This window comes from Anser cygnoides, chromosome 2 (genome assembly GCF_040182565.1).
Source record: "Anser cygnoides isolate HZ-2024a breed goose chromosome 2, Taihu_goose_T2T_genome, whole genome shotgun sequence".
Lineage (NCBI taxonomy): Eukaryota > Metazoa > Chordata > Aves > Anseriformes > Anatidae > Anser > Anser cygnoides.
Genome location: NC_089874.1, coordinates 111,996,063 through 112,015,421, shown reverse-complemented (window position 1 = coordinate 112,015,421; position 19,359 = coordinate 111,996,063). Strand labels below are relative to the sequence as shown.

Here is a 19,359-nt window from a genome sequence, read left to right as displayed (position 1 = left end):
CTCTGTTCATAAGAAATGGATGCTTGCCTAGCTTTAAGGGGTAATAATTCAATAACATTAGGATTATAAAGCCTAAACCTGAAACTTACTTTTTGGGCATTCCCCACTGGAGTTTAGTGGTCAGCTTTTGAAAAATAAAATCGTTGGTGATTGAGATATATATCAATCTCTCTCTGCCTCTAAGTGTATGGATATACATGTATATATGGATATATGTGTATGGATATGTCCTTACATATCCATACAAATACACCACTGGGAAACTAAACCATTAATACGAGGCATGGGGACGTGCTTCAGAGAATGCAATCCCTTAGTTGTTTCTTCACTTCCTCTCCTCTCTCTGTTTAATTATACATCTAGGGAAAAAAAAAAAGTTTTATTTTGAGTCTCATTTTTTTGATAGAAAAAGTCCTAACTGAGATGACTGACATCAAAATTCACTGTATAGGTAATGAATGACGGCACTTATGGAGGTTTTGAATGGAACTACAAATGAAACCCTGTGTCTGAGAAGCATTTTTGTCTTCCACCAGTTCCTGTGATCTTCTGCCTTACTTAAAAAAAAAAAAAAGCATACCTCAGTAAAATTCATCCAGATTCTCTTGGATGCATTGAACTAATGTTCAGCATTAAAGAGAACCATCTGAGAGGTTAGGTTGTAGAGAGCTGATTTTGGCAGCATGATTCTCTGCTCGTTCCTTGTTACCAACAGATCAGGGGATGGAGGACAGCAACTTTTCTGCCTCTGTCCTGACGTGCTGATAGTCTGGGAGTGGAGTAAGAGGGAGGGATACAAGTCACCTGTGGCATGTTTCTGCCTGCTAACAGTTTCCTCCAGACAGAAAGCAATCTCTGTTCCCATTGTGCTTCTCAGGTGGTGTGAAGGGGCAGAGCAAACAGTAAACGCTGGAAAAGCTACTTAGTCTCTAACCCTCATTCTTGTTTTATGTTGTATTTAGTAAAATTACAGGGTTTTTGTAGTCAAATATTAAAACATTTTTGTAGTGACTTGGATGGGTGATTTCTTTGTTTTACATGCAAAGTGTAGCTGAACTCCACAGTGCAGATGTGGGGTGCTTTAACTTGTTCTCTTGAGAGAACGAGTCCTTCGGTGTCAGTCCCTGTTAGTGCTCTCAGCCAGCAGCAGTTTTTTATTCAAGATTTAGCTCAGAATCAATTTGGTGCTCATTCTATGACATCAGTTGTGGCTAATGCTTTACTGTAGTGCGAAGCTTATTAATAAGAGCTTAATGATGTATATTAGAGGTTGATTATTAAATTACATAAAGACCTGACCACGACCTTTTAGGGAATTCCAGTTGAGGTGACTACGACTGGGCTAGATATTGGGATGGTGGGTATTGTCAGTGGCAGTTTTTCGGAGGAAAAGACCCCAGACCTCAACTCCTGCAAATACATATACTGTCTTCTTTATACAAATTTTGGAAGGCAAAACTGCCAGCTAAAGGAGGAAGACCAGTGCAAAGATGAGAGTTTCACAAGTCTGTAAGAGGCAACTTTGTGTCTCCAGTGCCAAGTCAAAATCAGTAAATATTTCGAGGTTCGCTAGAATTCCTTTTAAATAGATTTTTAGTACAGCTAGGGCACATGAAAAATAAGGAGATGATAGGTGACAGCCAAAACGGCTTCACTAACGGAAAATCATGCCTGACAGATCTGGTGGCCTTCCACAATGGGGTTACAGCGTTGGTGGATAAGGGAAGAGTGACTGAAGTGGACTTGTGCAGAGCATTTGATGTCCTGCACAACACCCTTGTCTCTAAATTGGCGAGATGTGGGTTTGATGGATGAACCACTTGGTGGGTAAGGAATTGGCTGGATGGCTGTACTGAAAGAGTTGCTGTCAGCGGCTCAATGATCAGCGACAAGGTGTTCCTCGGGGGTCGTTATCGGGACTGGCACTGTTTAATACCTTTGTCGGTGACATGGACAGTGTTATTGAATGCACCCTCAGCAAATTTGCCGATGACACCAAGCTGCGTGGTGCAGTTGACACACGGGAGGGCAGGGATGCCATCCAGAGGGACCTGGACAGGCTTGAGAGGTGGGCCTGTGCGAACCTCATGAGGTTCAATGCAGCCAAGTGCAAGGTCCTGCATCTGGGCCGGGGCAATCCCAAGCACAAATACAGGCTGGGTGGAGAATGGATTGAGAGCAGCCCGGAGGAGAAGGACCTGAGAGATGTGGTTGACGAGAATCTCAACATGAGGCAGCAGTGTGCACTCGTAGCCCAGAAAGCCAGCTGTATCCTGGGCTGCATCAAAAGCAGCGTGGCCAGCAGGGTGAGGGAGGGGATTGTCCCCCTCTGCTCTGCTTTCTTGAGATCCCCACCTGGAGTGCTGTGTTCAGCTCTGGGGCCCCCAGCATAAGAAGGATGTGGATCTGTTGGAGTAAGCCCAGAGGAGGGCCATGAGGATGATCCAAGGGGTGGAGCACGTCTCCTATGGAGAGAGGCTGAGGGAGTTGGAGTTGTTCAGCCTGGAGAAAAGAAGGCCCTGGGGAAACCGTATAGAGGCCTTCCAAAAACTAAAGAGGGCCTACAGGAAACCTGGGGAGGGACACTTTGTCAGGGAGTGTAGTGATAGGACAAGGAGAAATAATTTTAAACTAAATAGGGTAGATTTGGATTAGCTATAAGGAAGAAATTCTTCACCTAGAGGCTGGATGGAGCTTTGGGCAGCCTGGTCTGGTGGGAGGTGTCCCTGCCCATGGCAGGGGGGTTGGAACGAGGTGAGCTTTAAGGTCCCTTCCAACCCAAACCATTCTGTGATTCTCATCTGTTCCTGTCAACACATCTTTTCACCGGTTGCCGTAAGTGCCTTAGGGTAAACTCCTATTAAAGACATATTTTTTTTCTTAAATTAAGCTCATTTGTGGCGTAGAACAGCAGATAGCTGCCAGTGTGACTCGGCAGTAGTAAGGTTGTAAATGAACGAAATCCAGAGATAGGATTCAGCTCACCCTAACTTCACTTGTCTACCATACAGAGATATGCATGTGAGCACAGGAGCTTAGACATCTGCAGTAGTGGTGGCTCAAATGCAGGTCAGTGGTGTCCAACACAATGTTTAAGTAATAAGATGTAAATAAGGATTTAGGATGAGATGAAATCCTATTTAGACTCTACTGGCTGTTCTGTTGGCTTGAGGGAAACACATACAGCTAATGCCCATCAATACACATGTTATAGGCACCTGAAATTCAGGTGCACTGAATCTCACTGTTACAGTCAATGACTGATTTCTGTCAGAAATCAAGTCTCCCTGATTTCACTGGAACTAGGATTTCTACCAGCTTTTGTAGGGGCTACAAATAGGCCAAGACTCTCGGGAAATTAGAAATATGGGATTAACTGGTGCGAGCTTAGTAACTGTGTGGGAAGAATGGCCAACTTAGGTATATTTTCAGCAGAAGCCTTTTCAGCCTGCAAAAAAAAAAACAAACTTGGTCAGATATGATTGGAGTTATATCTTATAGTTGGTGTTGTGTGGGGTTTTTTCTATGTGCTACCCCAGCACTCCCATTGGAGATTTGGATGACTGGGACATGCCAGAGCATGCTGTATCATTTAGAAAGAGCGGATCTACATTCAATAAAGGCATTAAACGGTGAAGATTAGTTATCTTATATCCAATAGGATCACGACTTGCAGACTGCAGAAGTTATGGGACCTGTTCCAATGACTACAGAATTTTGGACTGACCTTGAAGTTTTGTGCTCAGAATAAACATTTTATACACTGCTTATGTAGAAACATATGCTGATTCTGCAGTCCCTCGCTCACAATGAGGATGTGGTGGCAGTTATCTCCTTGCATTTCCCCAAAGGTCGAATGTTAATATCTAGTTACAGAACGGAGCCATATGTTTTCCCACCAATTTCATCCAAATGTTTCGGATTTGTTTTATCGCTATTAGGTGACATTCCAAATATCAGTGCTAACTGCTTCCTTCTGTGGTTTAGCACCATGAGAAAATTAGAGCTCATTCCCTAGTCAAAATGTCTAGCATTTGCAGCAAACATGTATTTTTAATTAAATGTTTTCCTAAGAAAATACTTTTCTCTCAGAGAGGAAGAATCTTTCAATATGATTGCCACACTGCACAACTTTAGTTCAACTGTGAATTTCTTAGATATTAAAAATAGAAATTTGCATTGCTGTTCTGAATTTGTTGGATCATTTGATCACCATATTGAATTCATGGTGAAGGTCTAGGCGTTGGTAGCTAAAACCCTGTTATGGAAAGACTCCTGAAGTTGAATTATGTAATAGACTCATAGAATGGCTTGGGTTGGAAGGGACCTTAAAAATCACCAAATTCCAACCCCCTGCCATGGGATGGGATGCCACTCTCTAGGTCAAATTGCTGAAAGCCCCATCCAGCCTGGCTTTGAACACTTCCAGGGATGGGGCATCCACAGCTTCTCTGGGCAGCCTGTGCCAGTGCCTCACCGCACTCTGGGTGAAAATTTTCCTTCTAACCTCTAATCTAAGTCTCCCCTCTTTTAGTTTAAAACCATCCCCCTTGTCCTGTCATTGTCTGCCTGAGTAAAATGTCATTCTCCATCTTTTTTATAAGCCCACTTTAAGTACCGAAAGGCCATTATAAGGCCTTCTCAGAGCTTTCTCTTCTCCAGGCTGAACAACTCCAGCCCTCTCAGCCTCTCTTCATAGGAGAGGTCCTACAGCTCTCTGATCATCTTTGTGGCCGTCCTCTGGACCCGCTCTAGCAGCCCCACATCCTTCTTGTGCTGGGGGCCCCAGACCTGGACGCAGCACTCCAAGTGGGGCCTCACAAGGGCAGAGCAGAGGGGGACAGTCACCTCCCTCCCCCACTGGCCACTCCTCTGGTGATGCAGCCCAGGATGCAGTTGGCCTTCTGGGCTGCAAGCACACACTGCTGGCTCACGTTGAGCCTTTCGTCTACCAGACCCCCCAAGTCCTTCTCTGCAGGGCTGCTCTCAATGAGTTCTTCTCCCAGTCTGTGCTCATGTCTGGGATTGCCCCAGCCCAGGTGCAGCACCCTCCATTTACACTTGTTGAACCTCATTAGGTTCACATGGGCCCAATTCTCAAGCTTGTTCAGGTCCCTTTGGATGTCATCCCTTCCTTCTGCTGTATCAACTGCACCGCTCAGCTTGGAGTCATCTGCAAACTTGCTGAGGGTGCACTCGATCCCACTGTCTCTGTCATTGATAAAATGACACAGCACGAGTCCCAGGACAGACCCCTAAGGGACACCGCTCGTCACCAGACTGGTCAGGCACGACCTGCCCTTGGTGGAGCCATGCTGGATGTCTCAGATCACCTCCTTGTCCTGCATGTGCCTTGACATTGCTTCCAGGAGGATCTGTTCCCTGATCTTTCTAGGCACAGAGGCTCACCGGTCTGTAGTTCCCTGGGTCTTCCTTTCTACCCTTTCTAAAAATGGGAGTAACATTTCCCTTTTTCCAGTCACCACATGGCCTGACTGCCAGGACTTTTCAGATACGAAGGAGAGGGGCTTGGCAACTCCATCAGCCAGTTCCTTCAGGACCCTGGGATGTATGGCATAGACTTCTACTTGTTCAGTGTCATCAGGTGGTCTCGAACCTGCTCTTCACTTACAGTGGGAAGGACCTTGCCCCCCCAGCCCCTGCTTAGAAGTTCAGGGATTCAAGAGATGTGGTAAAGCCTGACTAGCAGTGAAGGCTGAGGCAAAAAAGTTGTTGAGGATGTTAACCTTCTCCATGTCTGTTGTTACCAGTAATGTAAATACCAGCTGTTCTTATTTTCTCTCTTGCAAGGAAAGATTATAGACTGTTGAAGGCACTCTTTGTTCCTGCTGTCTAAAAGAATGACCTCATTAATATTATTTTAGCTCAGTTCTCTGAGAGGATGTGGCCATCTCCTTTAGCGGGAAGTCCTCGTGAGGATTAGGTGACGAGGTACAATAAATGCTGATGATGCAATTTTTAATCACATAAGAAAAGAAAAATTTTACTGTCTGTGAGACAGTTGTAAAAATAATTGTGATTATTAACACTTGAATAGCAGAAATCCAAGGTCACAGTGGGAAGATTTAATTAATTATTATGTTTTTAGTTGTGTTCCAACATATACAAGCATGAAAGTGGAGCCGTAATTCTTTAAGAGACATATGAAACTTTCCTGAATCCATTTGACTAAATTGCCTCATTAGGTAACTGTGCAGAGATTCACATCTATAAGACAAAATATGAAAAACTCGGGCATGTTGTTTTAACTGTTTAACACGACCCAGCTGCACAGAGAAGCAACATTATAATGACATTTTGTCTCTCCTGCTACACTGAGTACATTTTGTGTGCTCTAATGTGTGAGCAGCTTAATTCAAAATACTGCAAGTATAAACAGAGACATCTGATTTTTGTATTCTAGTAGCTCCCAAGCCTACATCATTAAACTGTGCAGAATCACAAATTATTCTCTGGCTGTGCTCCCTAGCAGAAAGGTACGTTTTGCTTAGTTTTGTCAGAACCGTAACCAAGAGTATAATTGTGTTCAGTGCTGTTGCATCCTGCCAAAACCCTGGAAGTCTGCAGCTCCTCCACTGAAACCCACTGTGCGAGCAAAGTTCTGGCTTTAAAAAACTTACATGATTGGGAATCACGCTTAGGCTGGCCGCTTGATGGTGAAGGTCATTCATTCATCAGTGCATCCGGATAGTCCTGGCACAGTGACACCATTCCTTGAATGGGCAACTTCCACAAGTCTGCACGAAGGAGAGAAGCTGTAGCAATTAAGCTGCGATTTTAAGAAACTTGTATATGACTGAATTCCAGTTAGAAAAGTGTTAGGATAAGTTCCTGTTTCCCTGCCTCAACATGACTAGTCTTGGTGCAGTCAATGGGACTGGCTGTGTGATGAATTGAAGTGGGCTGGCAGCGCAGAGAAGCAGTAGCTCTTGCTAAGAAAATCCCTGTTTAATTTCTGAGCTCCGCATAAGCATTACTGTCTTGGTATGGCAGTTCAGGTTGTGAAATATGAAAGCTGTGGTGTGTCCAGATTTTGAAGCATTTTCATTCTAGCACGCTTTTTGCTCTAGGAGAATTGTGGTTTAAGATTCAGGATAGTCATTACTTGACGGGTCATAGCTCAAATCAAAACAGGTCCAATTTGTGTATTTGCTTGAGCTCTCAGAGTTAGTTATGACCATTTGTAAGGAATAGGCTGCTAAGACTTACACAGTATTTTTGTTCTGTAATTTAAGGTGAGAGGATTCTTCTGCAATTCAAATTATTTTTGTAATAAATCATACGAAAGCATTTTATGCCTATTATGATTGTGAAATTGCGAAATAAAAGAAAATGAAGACTGAGAATGTTGAACTTGCTTATTTTTTATTTTTATGGCAGATTGTTATAAAAGTTGTATAATTAGCTGATATAAGAAATATTAAGCATGGTTTCTTTAAATTTCTTTATATTCTTTTGTATTTGATTGTCTTGTAATTTACTGTTATCTGAATATTGCAGTCATCTGAAGGTGATGAACACTGATGAACATGACTATAGAGAAAGTATGGAAAGAGAAACTCATCTAAGATATGATAGAAATGGCAGAAACGGTACAAGGAAAATTTTGATTTTATAATTTGAGTAAACACATGCATGTTTTGCATAAACATTGTTCTTATTGCCTTTTATAAAAGTGCTTTTAGCTACATTCTTAATATTTTTTTTACTGAAAAAAATAGAGAAATGTAACTTAGTGGCATCTGAAGACAGTCAAAATACTTTGATTTTCAGGGAGGAGTTTGTCCCTGGAAGTATAGAAAGGAACACACACAAAGCTTAGAGCAGTCAAGTGCTTTATGGCAATCAGAGAAAAGTTTGTACTACCATTTCCGGCATATGAAAATGGATCTGGAAGTTCAAAGTTTGTACTTCAGTAATGTGGTGTTTGTGAGAGAGCTGGTAACGACTCTTAAACCACTTCAAACCACTAAAACATTTAGCTAATCCCGTCACTCCTCTGCCTCTAGCAGCTAGTTCAAAGGAAGGGGATCCTACCCAAATTACCTACATGAGATGTGGCTTAACATTCAGATAAGGGAGAAGGAAAAGGAAGTTCCTGGGTGGTCGGGATGTTGTCCTTTCCAATGGTGCCCTCTACGTTGCACTCACTTAATTTTAAAGCACTTGACCTTGGGATGGCTGCACTTTACATTTGTAAACAGGGTTCAGCAGATGTTTTTGTGAACACAGTAAAAGAAATTATGAGCCTGAGCGCAGCCCACAGCAGTTTCATCTATGCTATAGTGAAGGTTAAAAAGGATTGGAAACCCCTCTGAGTTAATGTTCACCGAGGCAGAGTCTGAAAACCTGATAACCAGAGCAAACCACTTCAGCTAGGAGTGGCTGGTGGACAGATTTACAGGCTAGTCCCACCCTCGCCTTTCTGTGAAGATTCACAGGAAAAGGTAATCCAGAGAGGCTTGTTAGAATAACCTACTGTCTGGCCCAAAAATGGCTTGGAAAAGTATGGCATTGTCTCTAGTCAAAGTAACTTTTTTCCCTTAAATGAGAGGTTGTACATAGAGTAGTAATGCAAAAGAACATTGAGTATTTCCTCAGTGCAAAAAGTAGAATATATTGTTACAGAACTCGGAAAGTTATGTTTGGAAAAGAAACAAATTCCTACTTATTGGTTAACACTTTGAAGCCGCCCACCCCAAGTTCACTAAGCAGTTTACCAAAACACGGACAGCAAACGGCTATCGGGTATAGGATATACTAGAATTATGTCTGGAGTGGGAGATGCATGAAAAATGCAGAATTATTTCTGCAGTTATTTGTACACAAGCCTTGGAGATTAACAGTTAAACTCTGCGACTTTCAATAGAAACTGTTTCACAGTTGGTGTACGATTTAATTCTTTCCATCTGGTAGCGGATTCCTGATTATTTTTAAACAAAAGGGGATTTTGCATATTAATACAAGTAAACATTTAACGAGACATGGAGTTGATTTTTTGTGATAGCATTGGGTGCTTCTGATGCTCGTTCTGCGCTGTATTCTCTCCGTCCCAAAATATGCTCCGTATGAATGAGATGTGTTGTAGAGCTTTTGTTAAGTCCTTTGCAGTTGTCCCGTATTTCTTCTGCCAGTATTACTACGTTAGGGGCACCTCAGTTGGGAAGTGAGTCTGCCTTTAATGGATGCAAAGTGTTGTTCTAATGTGAAATAATCTACAAAAAAAACCCTGAAGGTATTATGAAGAGGGTAGTGTCATACTAGTTTTATTCACAGAAAGAAATTCCCATGAGGAATCATGAGGTAACATGTTCGTTCATATTGAAGTTTGTGTTCCAGGTGTACCACTTTACAGAACTCAGGTGACAAATCCCTGTTTTATTTCATTTCCTCATCTCTCCACCCAACATGAATTATACCTTAAACTGATAATAGTTTTTATAAAAGAAAACAGCCTTTGAATATGGTCTGGGGGAATCCCATAGGGTATGACTGGAGATGAACGTACGATATACACACTTAACGAAAGTTGTGGAAGAAGTCTTGGTTGAAGACAGTTGCACATTCAGAATCAGGTTGCCGTGTATTAACTTTTTGAGTGATTAATCGGGGAACCTTAAGTCTGTGTATGCGTAAGGTGCATAGGATTGTCTTCAAGAACTCTTGATCTTAACAGGGACAGTGAAGTAGGAAAGAGTCGATTCCCTCATTGGTCTTAGCCTTTCATCTGACCCCTTCTTTCATGTCCTTATCTGACTCATGCTGTCAGCATCCTGTCTTTTCCTGGGACAGCCTTCCTGGCTTTGACTGCTCGGTACATACGGATTCCGAGGAACGTTTTAAGTGACGATGATGGCGGGACAAGTGGGACAAAGTAGGCAGAAGCATTTTTGATGCTGCAAAGAATTGCTGCCAGAGGAGCCCTGTGGGTGGGTTTGTGATGAAAAGCAGTTAGAGGAGAAAGGTTTTGAATTTATAGAGTAATACGCTGGCAGTCACTGTTACTCTCAGCAATGCCTGACGAGATGAACCTTCACTTCCCCCAGCGCATTGTCCCTCAGCTCATAGAAGAAAGTCCCTCATGCCTAGGCCATGTTTGCTCTTCCTGACATGACTGTGCTAAGTGCATGTAACTTTTAGACCTGGACAAAAAAGTTTGTTTAATTAATGTTTGAAGGAAAAAAATAAAGCATGTCTGTAGTTAATTGAATCTTACTTAAAAGAAAAACAGTTTTAATTTTAGGCTTGGTCTAAATAACGGCTTATGTTACAGATCATTTACAGTACTTTCTGTTTTGGCAGGTACCGAACGAGTTTCAGACCTCGGTACACAGTTGCATATAAGACAGTAACAGAGCTAGAATGGAGATGTTGTCCTGGGTACAAAGGTGAAGACTGCAGAGAAGGGCCAGCAGAACAGCCGAAGGCAGCTCGTCGTCCCACAACACCAGTGAAAGCTGTTGTGAAGAAAGGCTTGGGTAACTTTTTGTTTGAGTTTTGGTATGCATGATCACGTCTGGTTTCTTGCTTTGTCCTTTTACGTATAATAACTGTTATGGTTTCTATTAAACTCAACTACTGGCAGGTACAAAATCCATATGGAAGACACTGTGTGGTGGGAAAATAATAGCCAGGCAGTAACAGTCTTGATACAGAGAATTTCCTGAAGAATAATGAAGGGGTGTGTGTGGAACACTGGCCATAAATGCCATCTGTCTGCTTATGGCTCAGGAAAATATTTGTCTTAAGGTTGTTTTTTTGTAAGAATATAGAGGGTTTTTTGGTGATTTCTTCAGTGTTCAGAAAAAAGAAAAAAAGATATATTTGAGAGAAACTGTTATTAAAATGAAGAACAGGTACTAGTTCTAATGATAGATGATGCTTCCTAGCATTTCACAATGTGTTGCTTGTTCAAGGGCTTGAGCAGATTTTACAGATTAATATTAGACTACCTGCCTTAATACTAAGGGGTAAGGGAATGATAAGCCTCAAATGCTAAAAAAAAATACTATAAAGAATGAACAATTTTGTATTAGATACTTTCTTCTGAAGGGGTAAGAGGAGTGCCGTTGCTGCAGGATTATGCCTTTTCTCCATTAACAAGAAATGGTAAACAGATGCTTCTTTATGAAGGACTTCTTCACGGCAGTATCAGACATTAATGTCACATATAGCACTTGGTCAGATTTGCACTGGTGTTTCTTTGTGTAGTGGAATCAAGTGGGACTGAATACATAGTTTTAAACCACCCCTATAGATTATATCCATGCTTTAAAAATAAAGTGTTTAAATATTTTGTTAGCCCACCTAAAATACTGCTTAAAAAAAAAAAAAAAAGATAATAAAACAAGATAATCTCTTTAGTAACTGGCACACTGCTTAGATCTAGAAATCTTCTTTTTGCTCTGACAAACCCCCCTAAAAATATGTTTCAAAGCAAAAATAGACCAGTGTGTATGTAATAGCTACACTGTGTGTTTTCAAACTTCTTCATTATTAAAGGAACCGGTCAAGGTGCCTGTCTTGAATAATTCGTGACTTCCTAGCTTCTTTGTACTGCCTTTTAGCTGAAATCCAGTTTAAAACTAAGAACAATTCCAACCGCATGCCCTTCAAACTCAATCTCAGTGTTGCTTTACAAAGTATATCTAGCTTTCTTAGTTTGGAATCAGTGCTAAAAGTCGTTTGTCTGAAGATTAACTGTTAACAACACTACAGCACAATATAGTCACAATTGGACAGGGTACTTTTCTTATCCTTAGCTGTTTACTTGTCATCTGAAAGAGTTTTTCTCATGCTAACAATTTGTGTGTCTATTTTCTATAAAGAAGTATACTTTCTTCTTCACTTCTGCTTCTTAACTTCATTTTACTTTTACTTGTGCCTGTAATAGCATGCCTTAACTGCACAAAGGTCCTTGAAATATGAATTGCCTAAAGGATATAATGTGACACCACAATAGGGTTTATACATGATGTCTTTATAAAGTTTATCCCTCTGTGCATAATGGCAAAGATACATAGGAGTATGTAAATAAATATGGTCATACAGATACAGATATCTACACATTAAAATGATATTTAAATGTTTGTTAAATCAAAACAATTGGTGATCTAGCTGAAAGTTTGATACATATTAAACCATTATTTGGAATCACATTCAGTGTCTTGACTCGTTAGTGCCTTGTGCTGAGAATCCTAGGAACTAGGACTGGAGGGATCTTAGGGATTCCATTTATCCATCCTCTTAGGTAGGATCAGCTGTGCCTGTCCAGCTTCCAGGGGTGGGAAATCTGCTGCTTGTGCAGACAATGTCTTTTCTGTACAGCTGTCTGAGCAGGAGTTGGTCAATGTTATAAAACGTTTAGATTGGAATTATTTGATAAGGTTTTTTAATTATAAACTACTGAAAGCAAGAATGGAAAAGGAATAAGCATTATGCATTTTAAAGTATTTTTTGGATTTCAGCAAAAGTAAAATTGGCCTCCGTTGACCAAAACAGATACCCTTGAGAATACTTACTTCCAGACTTTGTCTGTTATTTCTTTGAAACAGATGCAGAACCAACGGAAGCGCCAGAACCTCCACCATATGAGAAGAAAATGCAGTTTCTTGAGGAAGAATTGTTTAGACTTACACGATCAGTGCTTGAACTTCAGTCCTCCTTGGCAGGTGTGAATGAAAACCTAAAGCTGACTGTCCAAGAAGATGCTAGTAAGATGTTGGTCACTTGGCTGAACAACCTTTATGACCGCCCAGAGCCTGACAGTGCGGTTGGTGGTGAAACAGACACTATCCATCTGCCTGGACTCCTCAGCAATAAAGATCAGAAAGACCCTTTTCTTGATTTTGAAATGGAAGATATAAAGTCTGAGCTAGCTGAGGTCAAAGAAGCATTGAAGATAAGGAATGACCAACTGGAGGAGCTGAATGGAAAAGTAAAAGGCTATGAAGGACAACTAAAACAACTGCAGGAGGCAGCACAGGGACCTACATTAACAATGCCTAGTGGCTATGTGTATCAGGAATATATAGACTCAAAATTTGAGTCCCTCAGACAGGAAATACTGGAAGGGTTTGAAAAGAAAATGGCAGATCTGAAGAACTCTTGTGAATACAAACTACAGGATATCCAGCAGCAGTGTGATGACAATGAAAATAACTGTTTAGGTATAATTGATGTTATAAGAGGAAAAGAGAATGATTTGAGGAAAGAAATAAATGCCCTTCGAACTCAGATTCCATCAAACCAGTCCAGTTGTTGCAAGGAGGGTGAGGGAAATGACTTTGACCAGCAGATAAAAGATTTAGATAAGAAGCTTGACAGAGTTGTGGAAGCACACAGGATCTTGAACGTCAGAATAGACAATGAAATCAGTCGATTGTCGACTCCGGATTTGGAAGACATGTTTGGTGAGAGGCTGGAGGAGCTAGATGCAAGGATGAACGTTACAGAACGAAATGCTGAAGAACATTGCTTTTATGTCGAGGAAACTCTGCGAGGTGCTATAGCTGCTGAGGTAGATGAACTGAGAGACCTGTTTGACCAAAAACTACGGTCACTAGAAGATAGACTAGGTGGCACTATTTTAGAGATTGCTAATACCACAGACCCAGATGGAATGTATATTAATCCTGGGCCTATTATGCCTAGTGACACTGGATTTGCAAATGAGCAATTTACAACGGAGATAAATCTTGTCAAAAACAAACTACTGTCCCTCGAACACCTCTGTGGGCAGAAATGTCTGTCTGCACCACAAGGTACAGAGGACCTTCAGAAAGAGCTAGAAAATTGTAATAACAAATACAATCACTTGCTTTTGAAAACGGAGAACAACTCTGTTCTTCTGCAGTCTTTAAATAGCTCTCTTAACGAGAAACTTAACTTAATTAAGGATAACCAACGTGATAACCAGAAAATGCAGAGAGATTTGCGTGTATTCCGGTATAGTCTAAATGTCATGGATAAAGATATGAAAAATCTCCAAGATGGCTTGAATAGTTGCAGGGAGCAACTTCTGGGTGTCAATTCGACCTGTAGAAAAACACAACGAGGCGTCTACCGAAAAATTGATCAAATGCAGAGGACATTTGCAAATCAAACCATTCACCCTAGTGATAATTGCTGCAGTGAAGTGAAAGAGAGACTAGAACAATTAAACGACCAAGTCCTGAATGATCTCAGCAAGTGTAAAGAAAAGACCCAAGGTGTCCAGGACGGTGTTTCAGATGTTGAGACCAGAGTCTCGAATGTTGAAAAAGTTTGCGGCAAGCTGGACTCTGTCTCGGGTAGCTTGCAGAAGATAAAAGAAGGACTGAATAAGCACATGAGCAGCTTATGGAACTGCATACGTGAAATGAATGGAACTATATCATCTCATTCCAAAGATATTTCTGGCCTCAAAAATTCTGTCCAGCAGTTTTATAGTCAGGTCTCTAAAATCACCACAGACATGGAAGGCATGCTGAAATCTCAGTCTGACACAAGTAAGTTTTGTGCATTTTTAATGCTTTTTTATTTGCTTTTCAACAGGCTTTCTTTCCTGAGTCATTTATAGGGGAACTAAACAAAGGAGGAAAAAATCAATATTACACAATTTCTGCTTTGTTTTTACAATGACTGTAATTTTGGCTTTCCTCTAAGACACCATAGAGGACTTTGCTTTTAAAAGCATTCTTAAAAAAAGTCTTCTATGCTTTCGTGTTCACTTTGAGCCAGAATAAAGATAGTGGTAAAACTAATATTTTAGATAGTGACTTTAAAGCAAGTTTTAATTAATATTTATCTGTAGGTATTATTTCAGTTATTTTATTCAACTTTTTCCTGTGTGTATGAGATTACGTGTGAGAATCCTTCCAGTTGATTCCTCGAGGGGAATTGAAAAGTAAATTGAGAAAACCAAAGACAAAGGAATTCAAATTTATGATAAGAAAGATTCCCTGTAAGTTTTGTTCATAGCATGAGTTAATGATTATAATTCAGCACCGACTCTTTGATTTAGGACTTTCGCAAACAAGCTCTGGCATATCTTGGTGTGGCAATTTAACACTTTCGTTTCATAGCCCTGCCAGAAGTTTGTGTTCCCACAACATAGGTGGCAAGTTGGCAATATGTTCACACCATGGCTGGCAATGCTTTCATACCTCAGCCACTTCTGTTAGTCGTCCAACCTGTTGGCTCAAATCTAACTTCACAGTGAGTTTAAAGTTTGTGTGGGGGTGGTTGAGAAACAGAGGCACAACCTTTTTGGCCCAAAACGCTATGCAATGGTAACCTCTATGTGTCGGTGAACCTTGCCGTAATGGTTTAGAGGTTTTGCCAAATGCCAGTCGGTCCCTCTGTAGTTCTTGCCCAAAATTTCAGCAGTGAGTTGTTTTCGTTTGAAAGAGTCAGTGTACAGAAGGAAGCTGGTTTCCTGTTCCTGTTACCATGAAGAAAAAACATAGGAAGTGTAGGCTATTTTGAAAATGCACTTTTCAGTTGGCTGTGAAGCTCAGGAGATGCTTCTGGTTTTATTTCTGTATACACATGAGATAAATTTAACACAACATGAATTATTGTGTCAAAACTGAGATAGACTTATTTTGTCAGAAGGAACTTTTCTTGAATTCAGTATTTTTTTCCTTTGACATTTTATTCATTTTAGAGAAGGATAGTAATTCAGGGGAATTACGGATGCTGACACCAGTACTGACGTGGAGACAGGCCTGTGAAAAGTCTGTTGGAGATGGGGTGTTTGGGGCTGGCCAGCCCCGCTGGAGTGTTGATTCCTTGATGCAGTGGGCAAGGCTGTGCTTTCAAAGGGCAGAATGCGTTCAGTTGGTGAGAGAGCAGTGGGGAAGAGGCCAGTTTCTGCGTCTGGCCCTAAATCTGAAGAAGAGGTGCTGAGGGGAAGCCTTGTGGGCTGCTGGAACTGGTGGTGGCTGGGGGAGATCTGCTGCCTGACTGAGAGCGCGCTCGCTTGAGTGGAAAGGTTGTGCCTCATGGAGGTCCGAAAATAATTCCTGTAGGGAAGGATACCCCTCTCAGTCTGAGGCAAAGACTTGAAAGGCTGCTGTAGACGTGTTTACTTTGAGCATAGAACCATTTGAAAACAAAAGTATTGTTGTAGTGGTGTTACCCTGCTACGTAGCTGAGCTCCACCACAGCCGCTCTCTCACTGCCCCTCCTCAAAGGGAAAGCAGGAGAAAATACGATGGAAAGGGCTCAAGGGCTGAGGTAAGGACGAGGAGATCACTCAATGATTATTGTTATGGGCAGAACAGACTCGGCCTAGAGTGATCAATATCATTTATTGCCTATCACTAGTGGACTAGAACAGTCTTAAATCCCAGAGGCCCACCCAGCATCTCTCCCTGGCTCGGCTCTGGCCAGCAGTGGGTCCCTTTGGAGCTGACTGGAGCTGGCTCTGATCTGACATGGGGCAGCTGCTGGGCTCTGCTCACAGAGGCCACCCCTGCAACCCCCCAGTACCAAAACTTTGCCACAAAAACCCAATACAATTGCAGTGCTTGATATAAAAATCATTCTGAGGTGAGAAGCTCTTGTATTAAATAAAATTTAAAAATATATATATCTTCCTTTAAAGGAAGAAGTGCAGAGGAACAGAGGAGGTCTGTAATTCTCGGATACCTCTTTTAGTGAAATCTCCTGTTAAATTCAACGGGGTTAAGACCTTAATCCCCGAGTCTCTCAGAAGAGACCCAGTTCCCATTAAAATGCAGTATGATGTATCTGTGTTATCCTATTTCTCATCCGTCTCACCGAAAATAAATTTGCACTGGGAACTGACACAGGAGAAAGATCCAAGACACGCAGAGTAATCTTTCTCCTGCTATTTAAAGCAGGTGTTCGGGCGGCCTCGTGGGCTGTATTTGTCAACCTCTATTACAACACTGTAAGGCATTAAAAAGCCTAAAGCGTGCCTGGGTTTCCATAGCGTAATTCAGTTTCGGAGCAGAGCTGTTTTTCCATCCACCGTTAGGTTTTTAGCACCTGGGGAAAGGCTCAGCTGCTGGAGCCCAGACACGCAGGTACCTTGGACGGCCGTCTCTGCTTTCGGCTCCCTCTGGCCTCTGCAGGATTTGTGAAGCACATGCCTCGATCCCCAAATGTTTCCAATTAAAATAACGCTGTCTAGCGCAGCAGTCTGGGTAAGTTTGGACAGTTGGAGTTCCAGAAAGATTTTGGCAAAAGAGCCTTTTTGGGAAGCAGTTTGGGAGCCCTGTTACGCGAGCTGGGCACGGCTTTAGCTGTGTTGGTGTTCGCAGGCGGTGTGACTGCGGTGGCCTCCCTGATACCTGCGTTAGCTGAAAGGAGACTTTCAGTTCTGGCCGTAGATCGGTGCCGAATGTCTTCTGCACTACTTGCCAGCGTATCGTAGCATTCAAGTGATGTCATTTGACTTCAGAAGGACCATAACAGAAACAACTTGTTACTAATAGAGTTGTTGAGGGCGGTAAGGCAAGGATATGTCAGAAGGGATCCAATATGAAGTGTTACTGAGTGGTGCAGGCCCAGCGCTGAACTCAGGAGTGTGGCTGTATCTTATTAAGAAATTTTTAAATTTTTTGGATCTAGGGTTTTGAGTGCCTGAGTCCAAACTAAGACACCAGGTTAGTGAAGGACTGCAGACAACAGCAGATGTAAACCCAGAGGCTAGAACAGTATTATATTAGTTTGGATTTCTGGTGAAGATAACGCAACTTAATGTTAGCATTAAACAGGGTGGTGACAGATACGTAGATAACCACATGCGATGTATTCGCCAAGGTTATGTTTTCCAGCTTCTGTTTGTCTAAATGAAATGGTCACTGCCCCCAGCTCCTCTCGAGAGATAAGTTCTTGCAGAGTAGCTGCTCATTGCGGTCTGTGCCTCTCTGCAGACACAAGGGCTCTTCAAATAGTGCGAAACTAAAAGTGATGTTAAAGTCAGCTGTTTCTTTTTCATTACTGCCTCTTCGTACAGATTCGTGAAGATTTTTGGTAGTTAGAAGTGTGCTGGGATTGTAGTTTGCTCCGGTTACGGTTATTTAACCTGAACTGCAATTCCTCTGGTAATTGTTGCTGTATCAGGGTTTCAAAAGTAACAGCTAAATATTGTCTGCTGAAGTTAGGGTCAAAGAGACTGCATGTATGCTCTATGCTACATCTATAAGGGGCAACATAAACCACAAGTGTTATATCACAAACAAGTCATGTGGTCAGTTCCTGTAGCCTCCCTTGCAAGATGGTGCTTAATTGTCAAATCCCCTTGATATCTGTAAGAAAATGCAGGTCATGTCTTTGTGGCTTCTAGTGTGTGCAGCCACTGATTCCTTTAGTTGATAGTTTCTTTTATCTTTCACTTACTGTGTGTTTTGGGGTCTGGTGAGCACGTGGCCAGGGCAGAACCACATTAGAATCAGGCAAACTGCAAGGAAACACTTGAGCTGTGCATCCAGGTCATGGCTCTTCTTCATTCCTGCAAAATTATTCTTTCTTCAGTGAAGTAAAATGGAGGTTAAAGCTGCCTGGCTAATCAAACTGAATAAGATAAAATATTTTAAGGGGAGATGGGAATGAAAGCATTCTTATTTTAATTGTACAAGGGAAGCCTTTTCAGTTTCAGCTGCAGAGGGGCATCTGAGAGCAGAAGCAAGGCAGTGCTGCTGTCTGACCTGGTAACCGAGCTGTCACTTAGTCTGGTGGCAGCAAACAGAGCAGTGACAACACCTCTGCGAGGACAGCATCACCGTTTTCAGCTGTTTAACCATCTCAGCTCTGCTCTCTGCCTTCCCAGATATTTTGTAGACGATGAGAAACATGTCTGTTTTGTCAGCTGCTCAGCAAAGCTTAAGCAGGTCCAGCTAAATTCACCTCAGCCTTTGTTGGGGATTCATTTTCACATTCCTTTCTGAATTGAAAACACGTGCTGGGTAATCCAGCATCGAGATAGGATGGCTCCAGCGTTATCTTTATCTAATGATTTATTGGTACTTTGTCGTTGTATGATGCTTCTCAGTCAAAAATGCCAAAAAGCTTGGCAAAGATGGCAGACCACGATCCCTCTTAGCCCTCAGATATCTGATAACTGGCACTTTAAGTTGAGCTTTAGCCAGATAGTTTTGATTTGGCTCTATGGGGGTGTAGTTGGGTAATTCTGAATGCTGGAATATTGATGCTGCATGCAAGGAAGCTGCTGGCACAGGATGCAGGATTTGAGCTGCAGATTATTATTTAAAGCTCTAGAAAAACAAGCACAAAAGCATGGTCATTTTCCCTGTGTCAGCCCAAATTGTTGGCTTAATAAAGCTCAGTTTAAGTGACTAGAGAAATGACAAATAGTTATATTTA

The 19,359-nt window shown here is 41.8% G+C and overlaps 1 protein-coding gene across 1 annotated transcript in view; it reads left to right on the top strand.

Annotated features, from left to right (window-relative positions):
* EMILIN2 (elastin microfibril interfacer 2) overlaps positions 1-19,359 on the top strand; it is a 40,471-nt gene that overhangs the window by 6,892 nt on the left and 14,220 nt on the right. The window contains exons 3-4 of the mRNA XM_048057908.2: positions 10,324-10,499; positions 12,576-14,510. Coding sequence (XP_047913865.2) covers positions 10,324-10,499; positions 12,576-14,510 — 2,111 coding nt within the window. The remainder of the gene's footprint in view (positions 1-10,323; positions 10,500-12,575; positions 14,511-19,359) is intronic.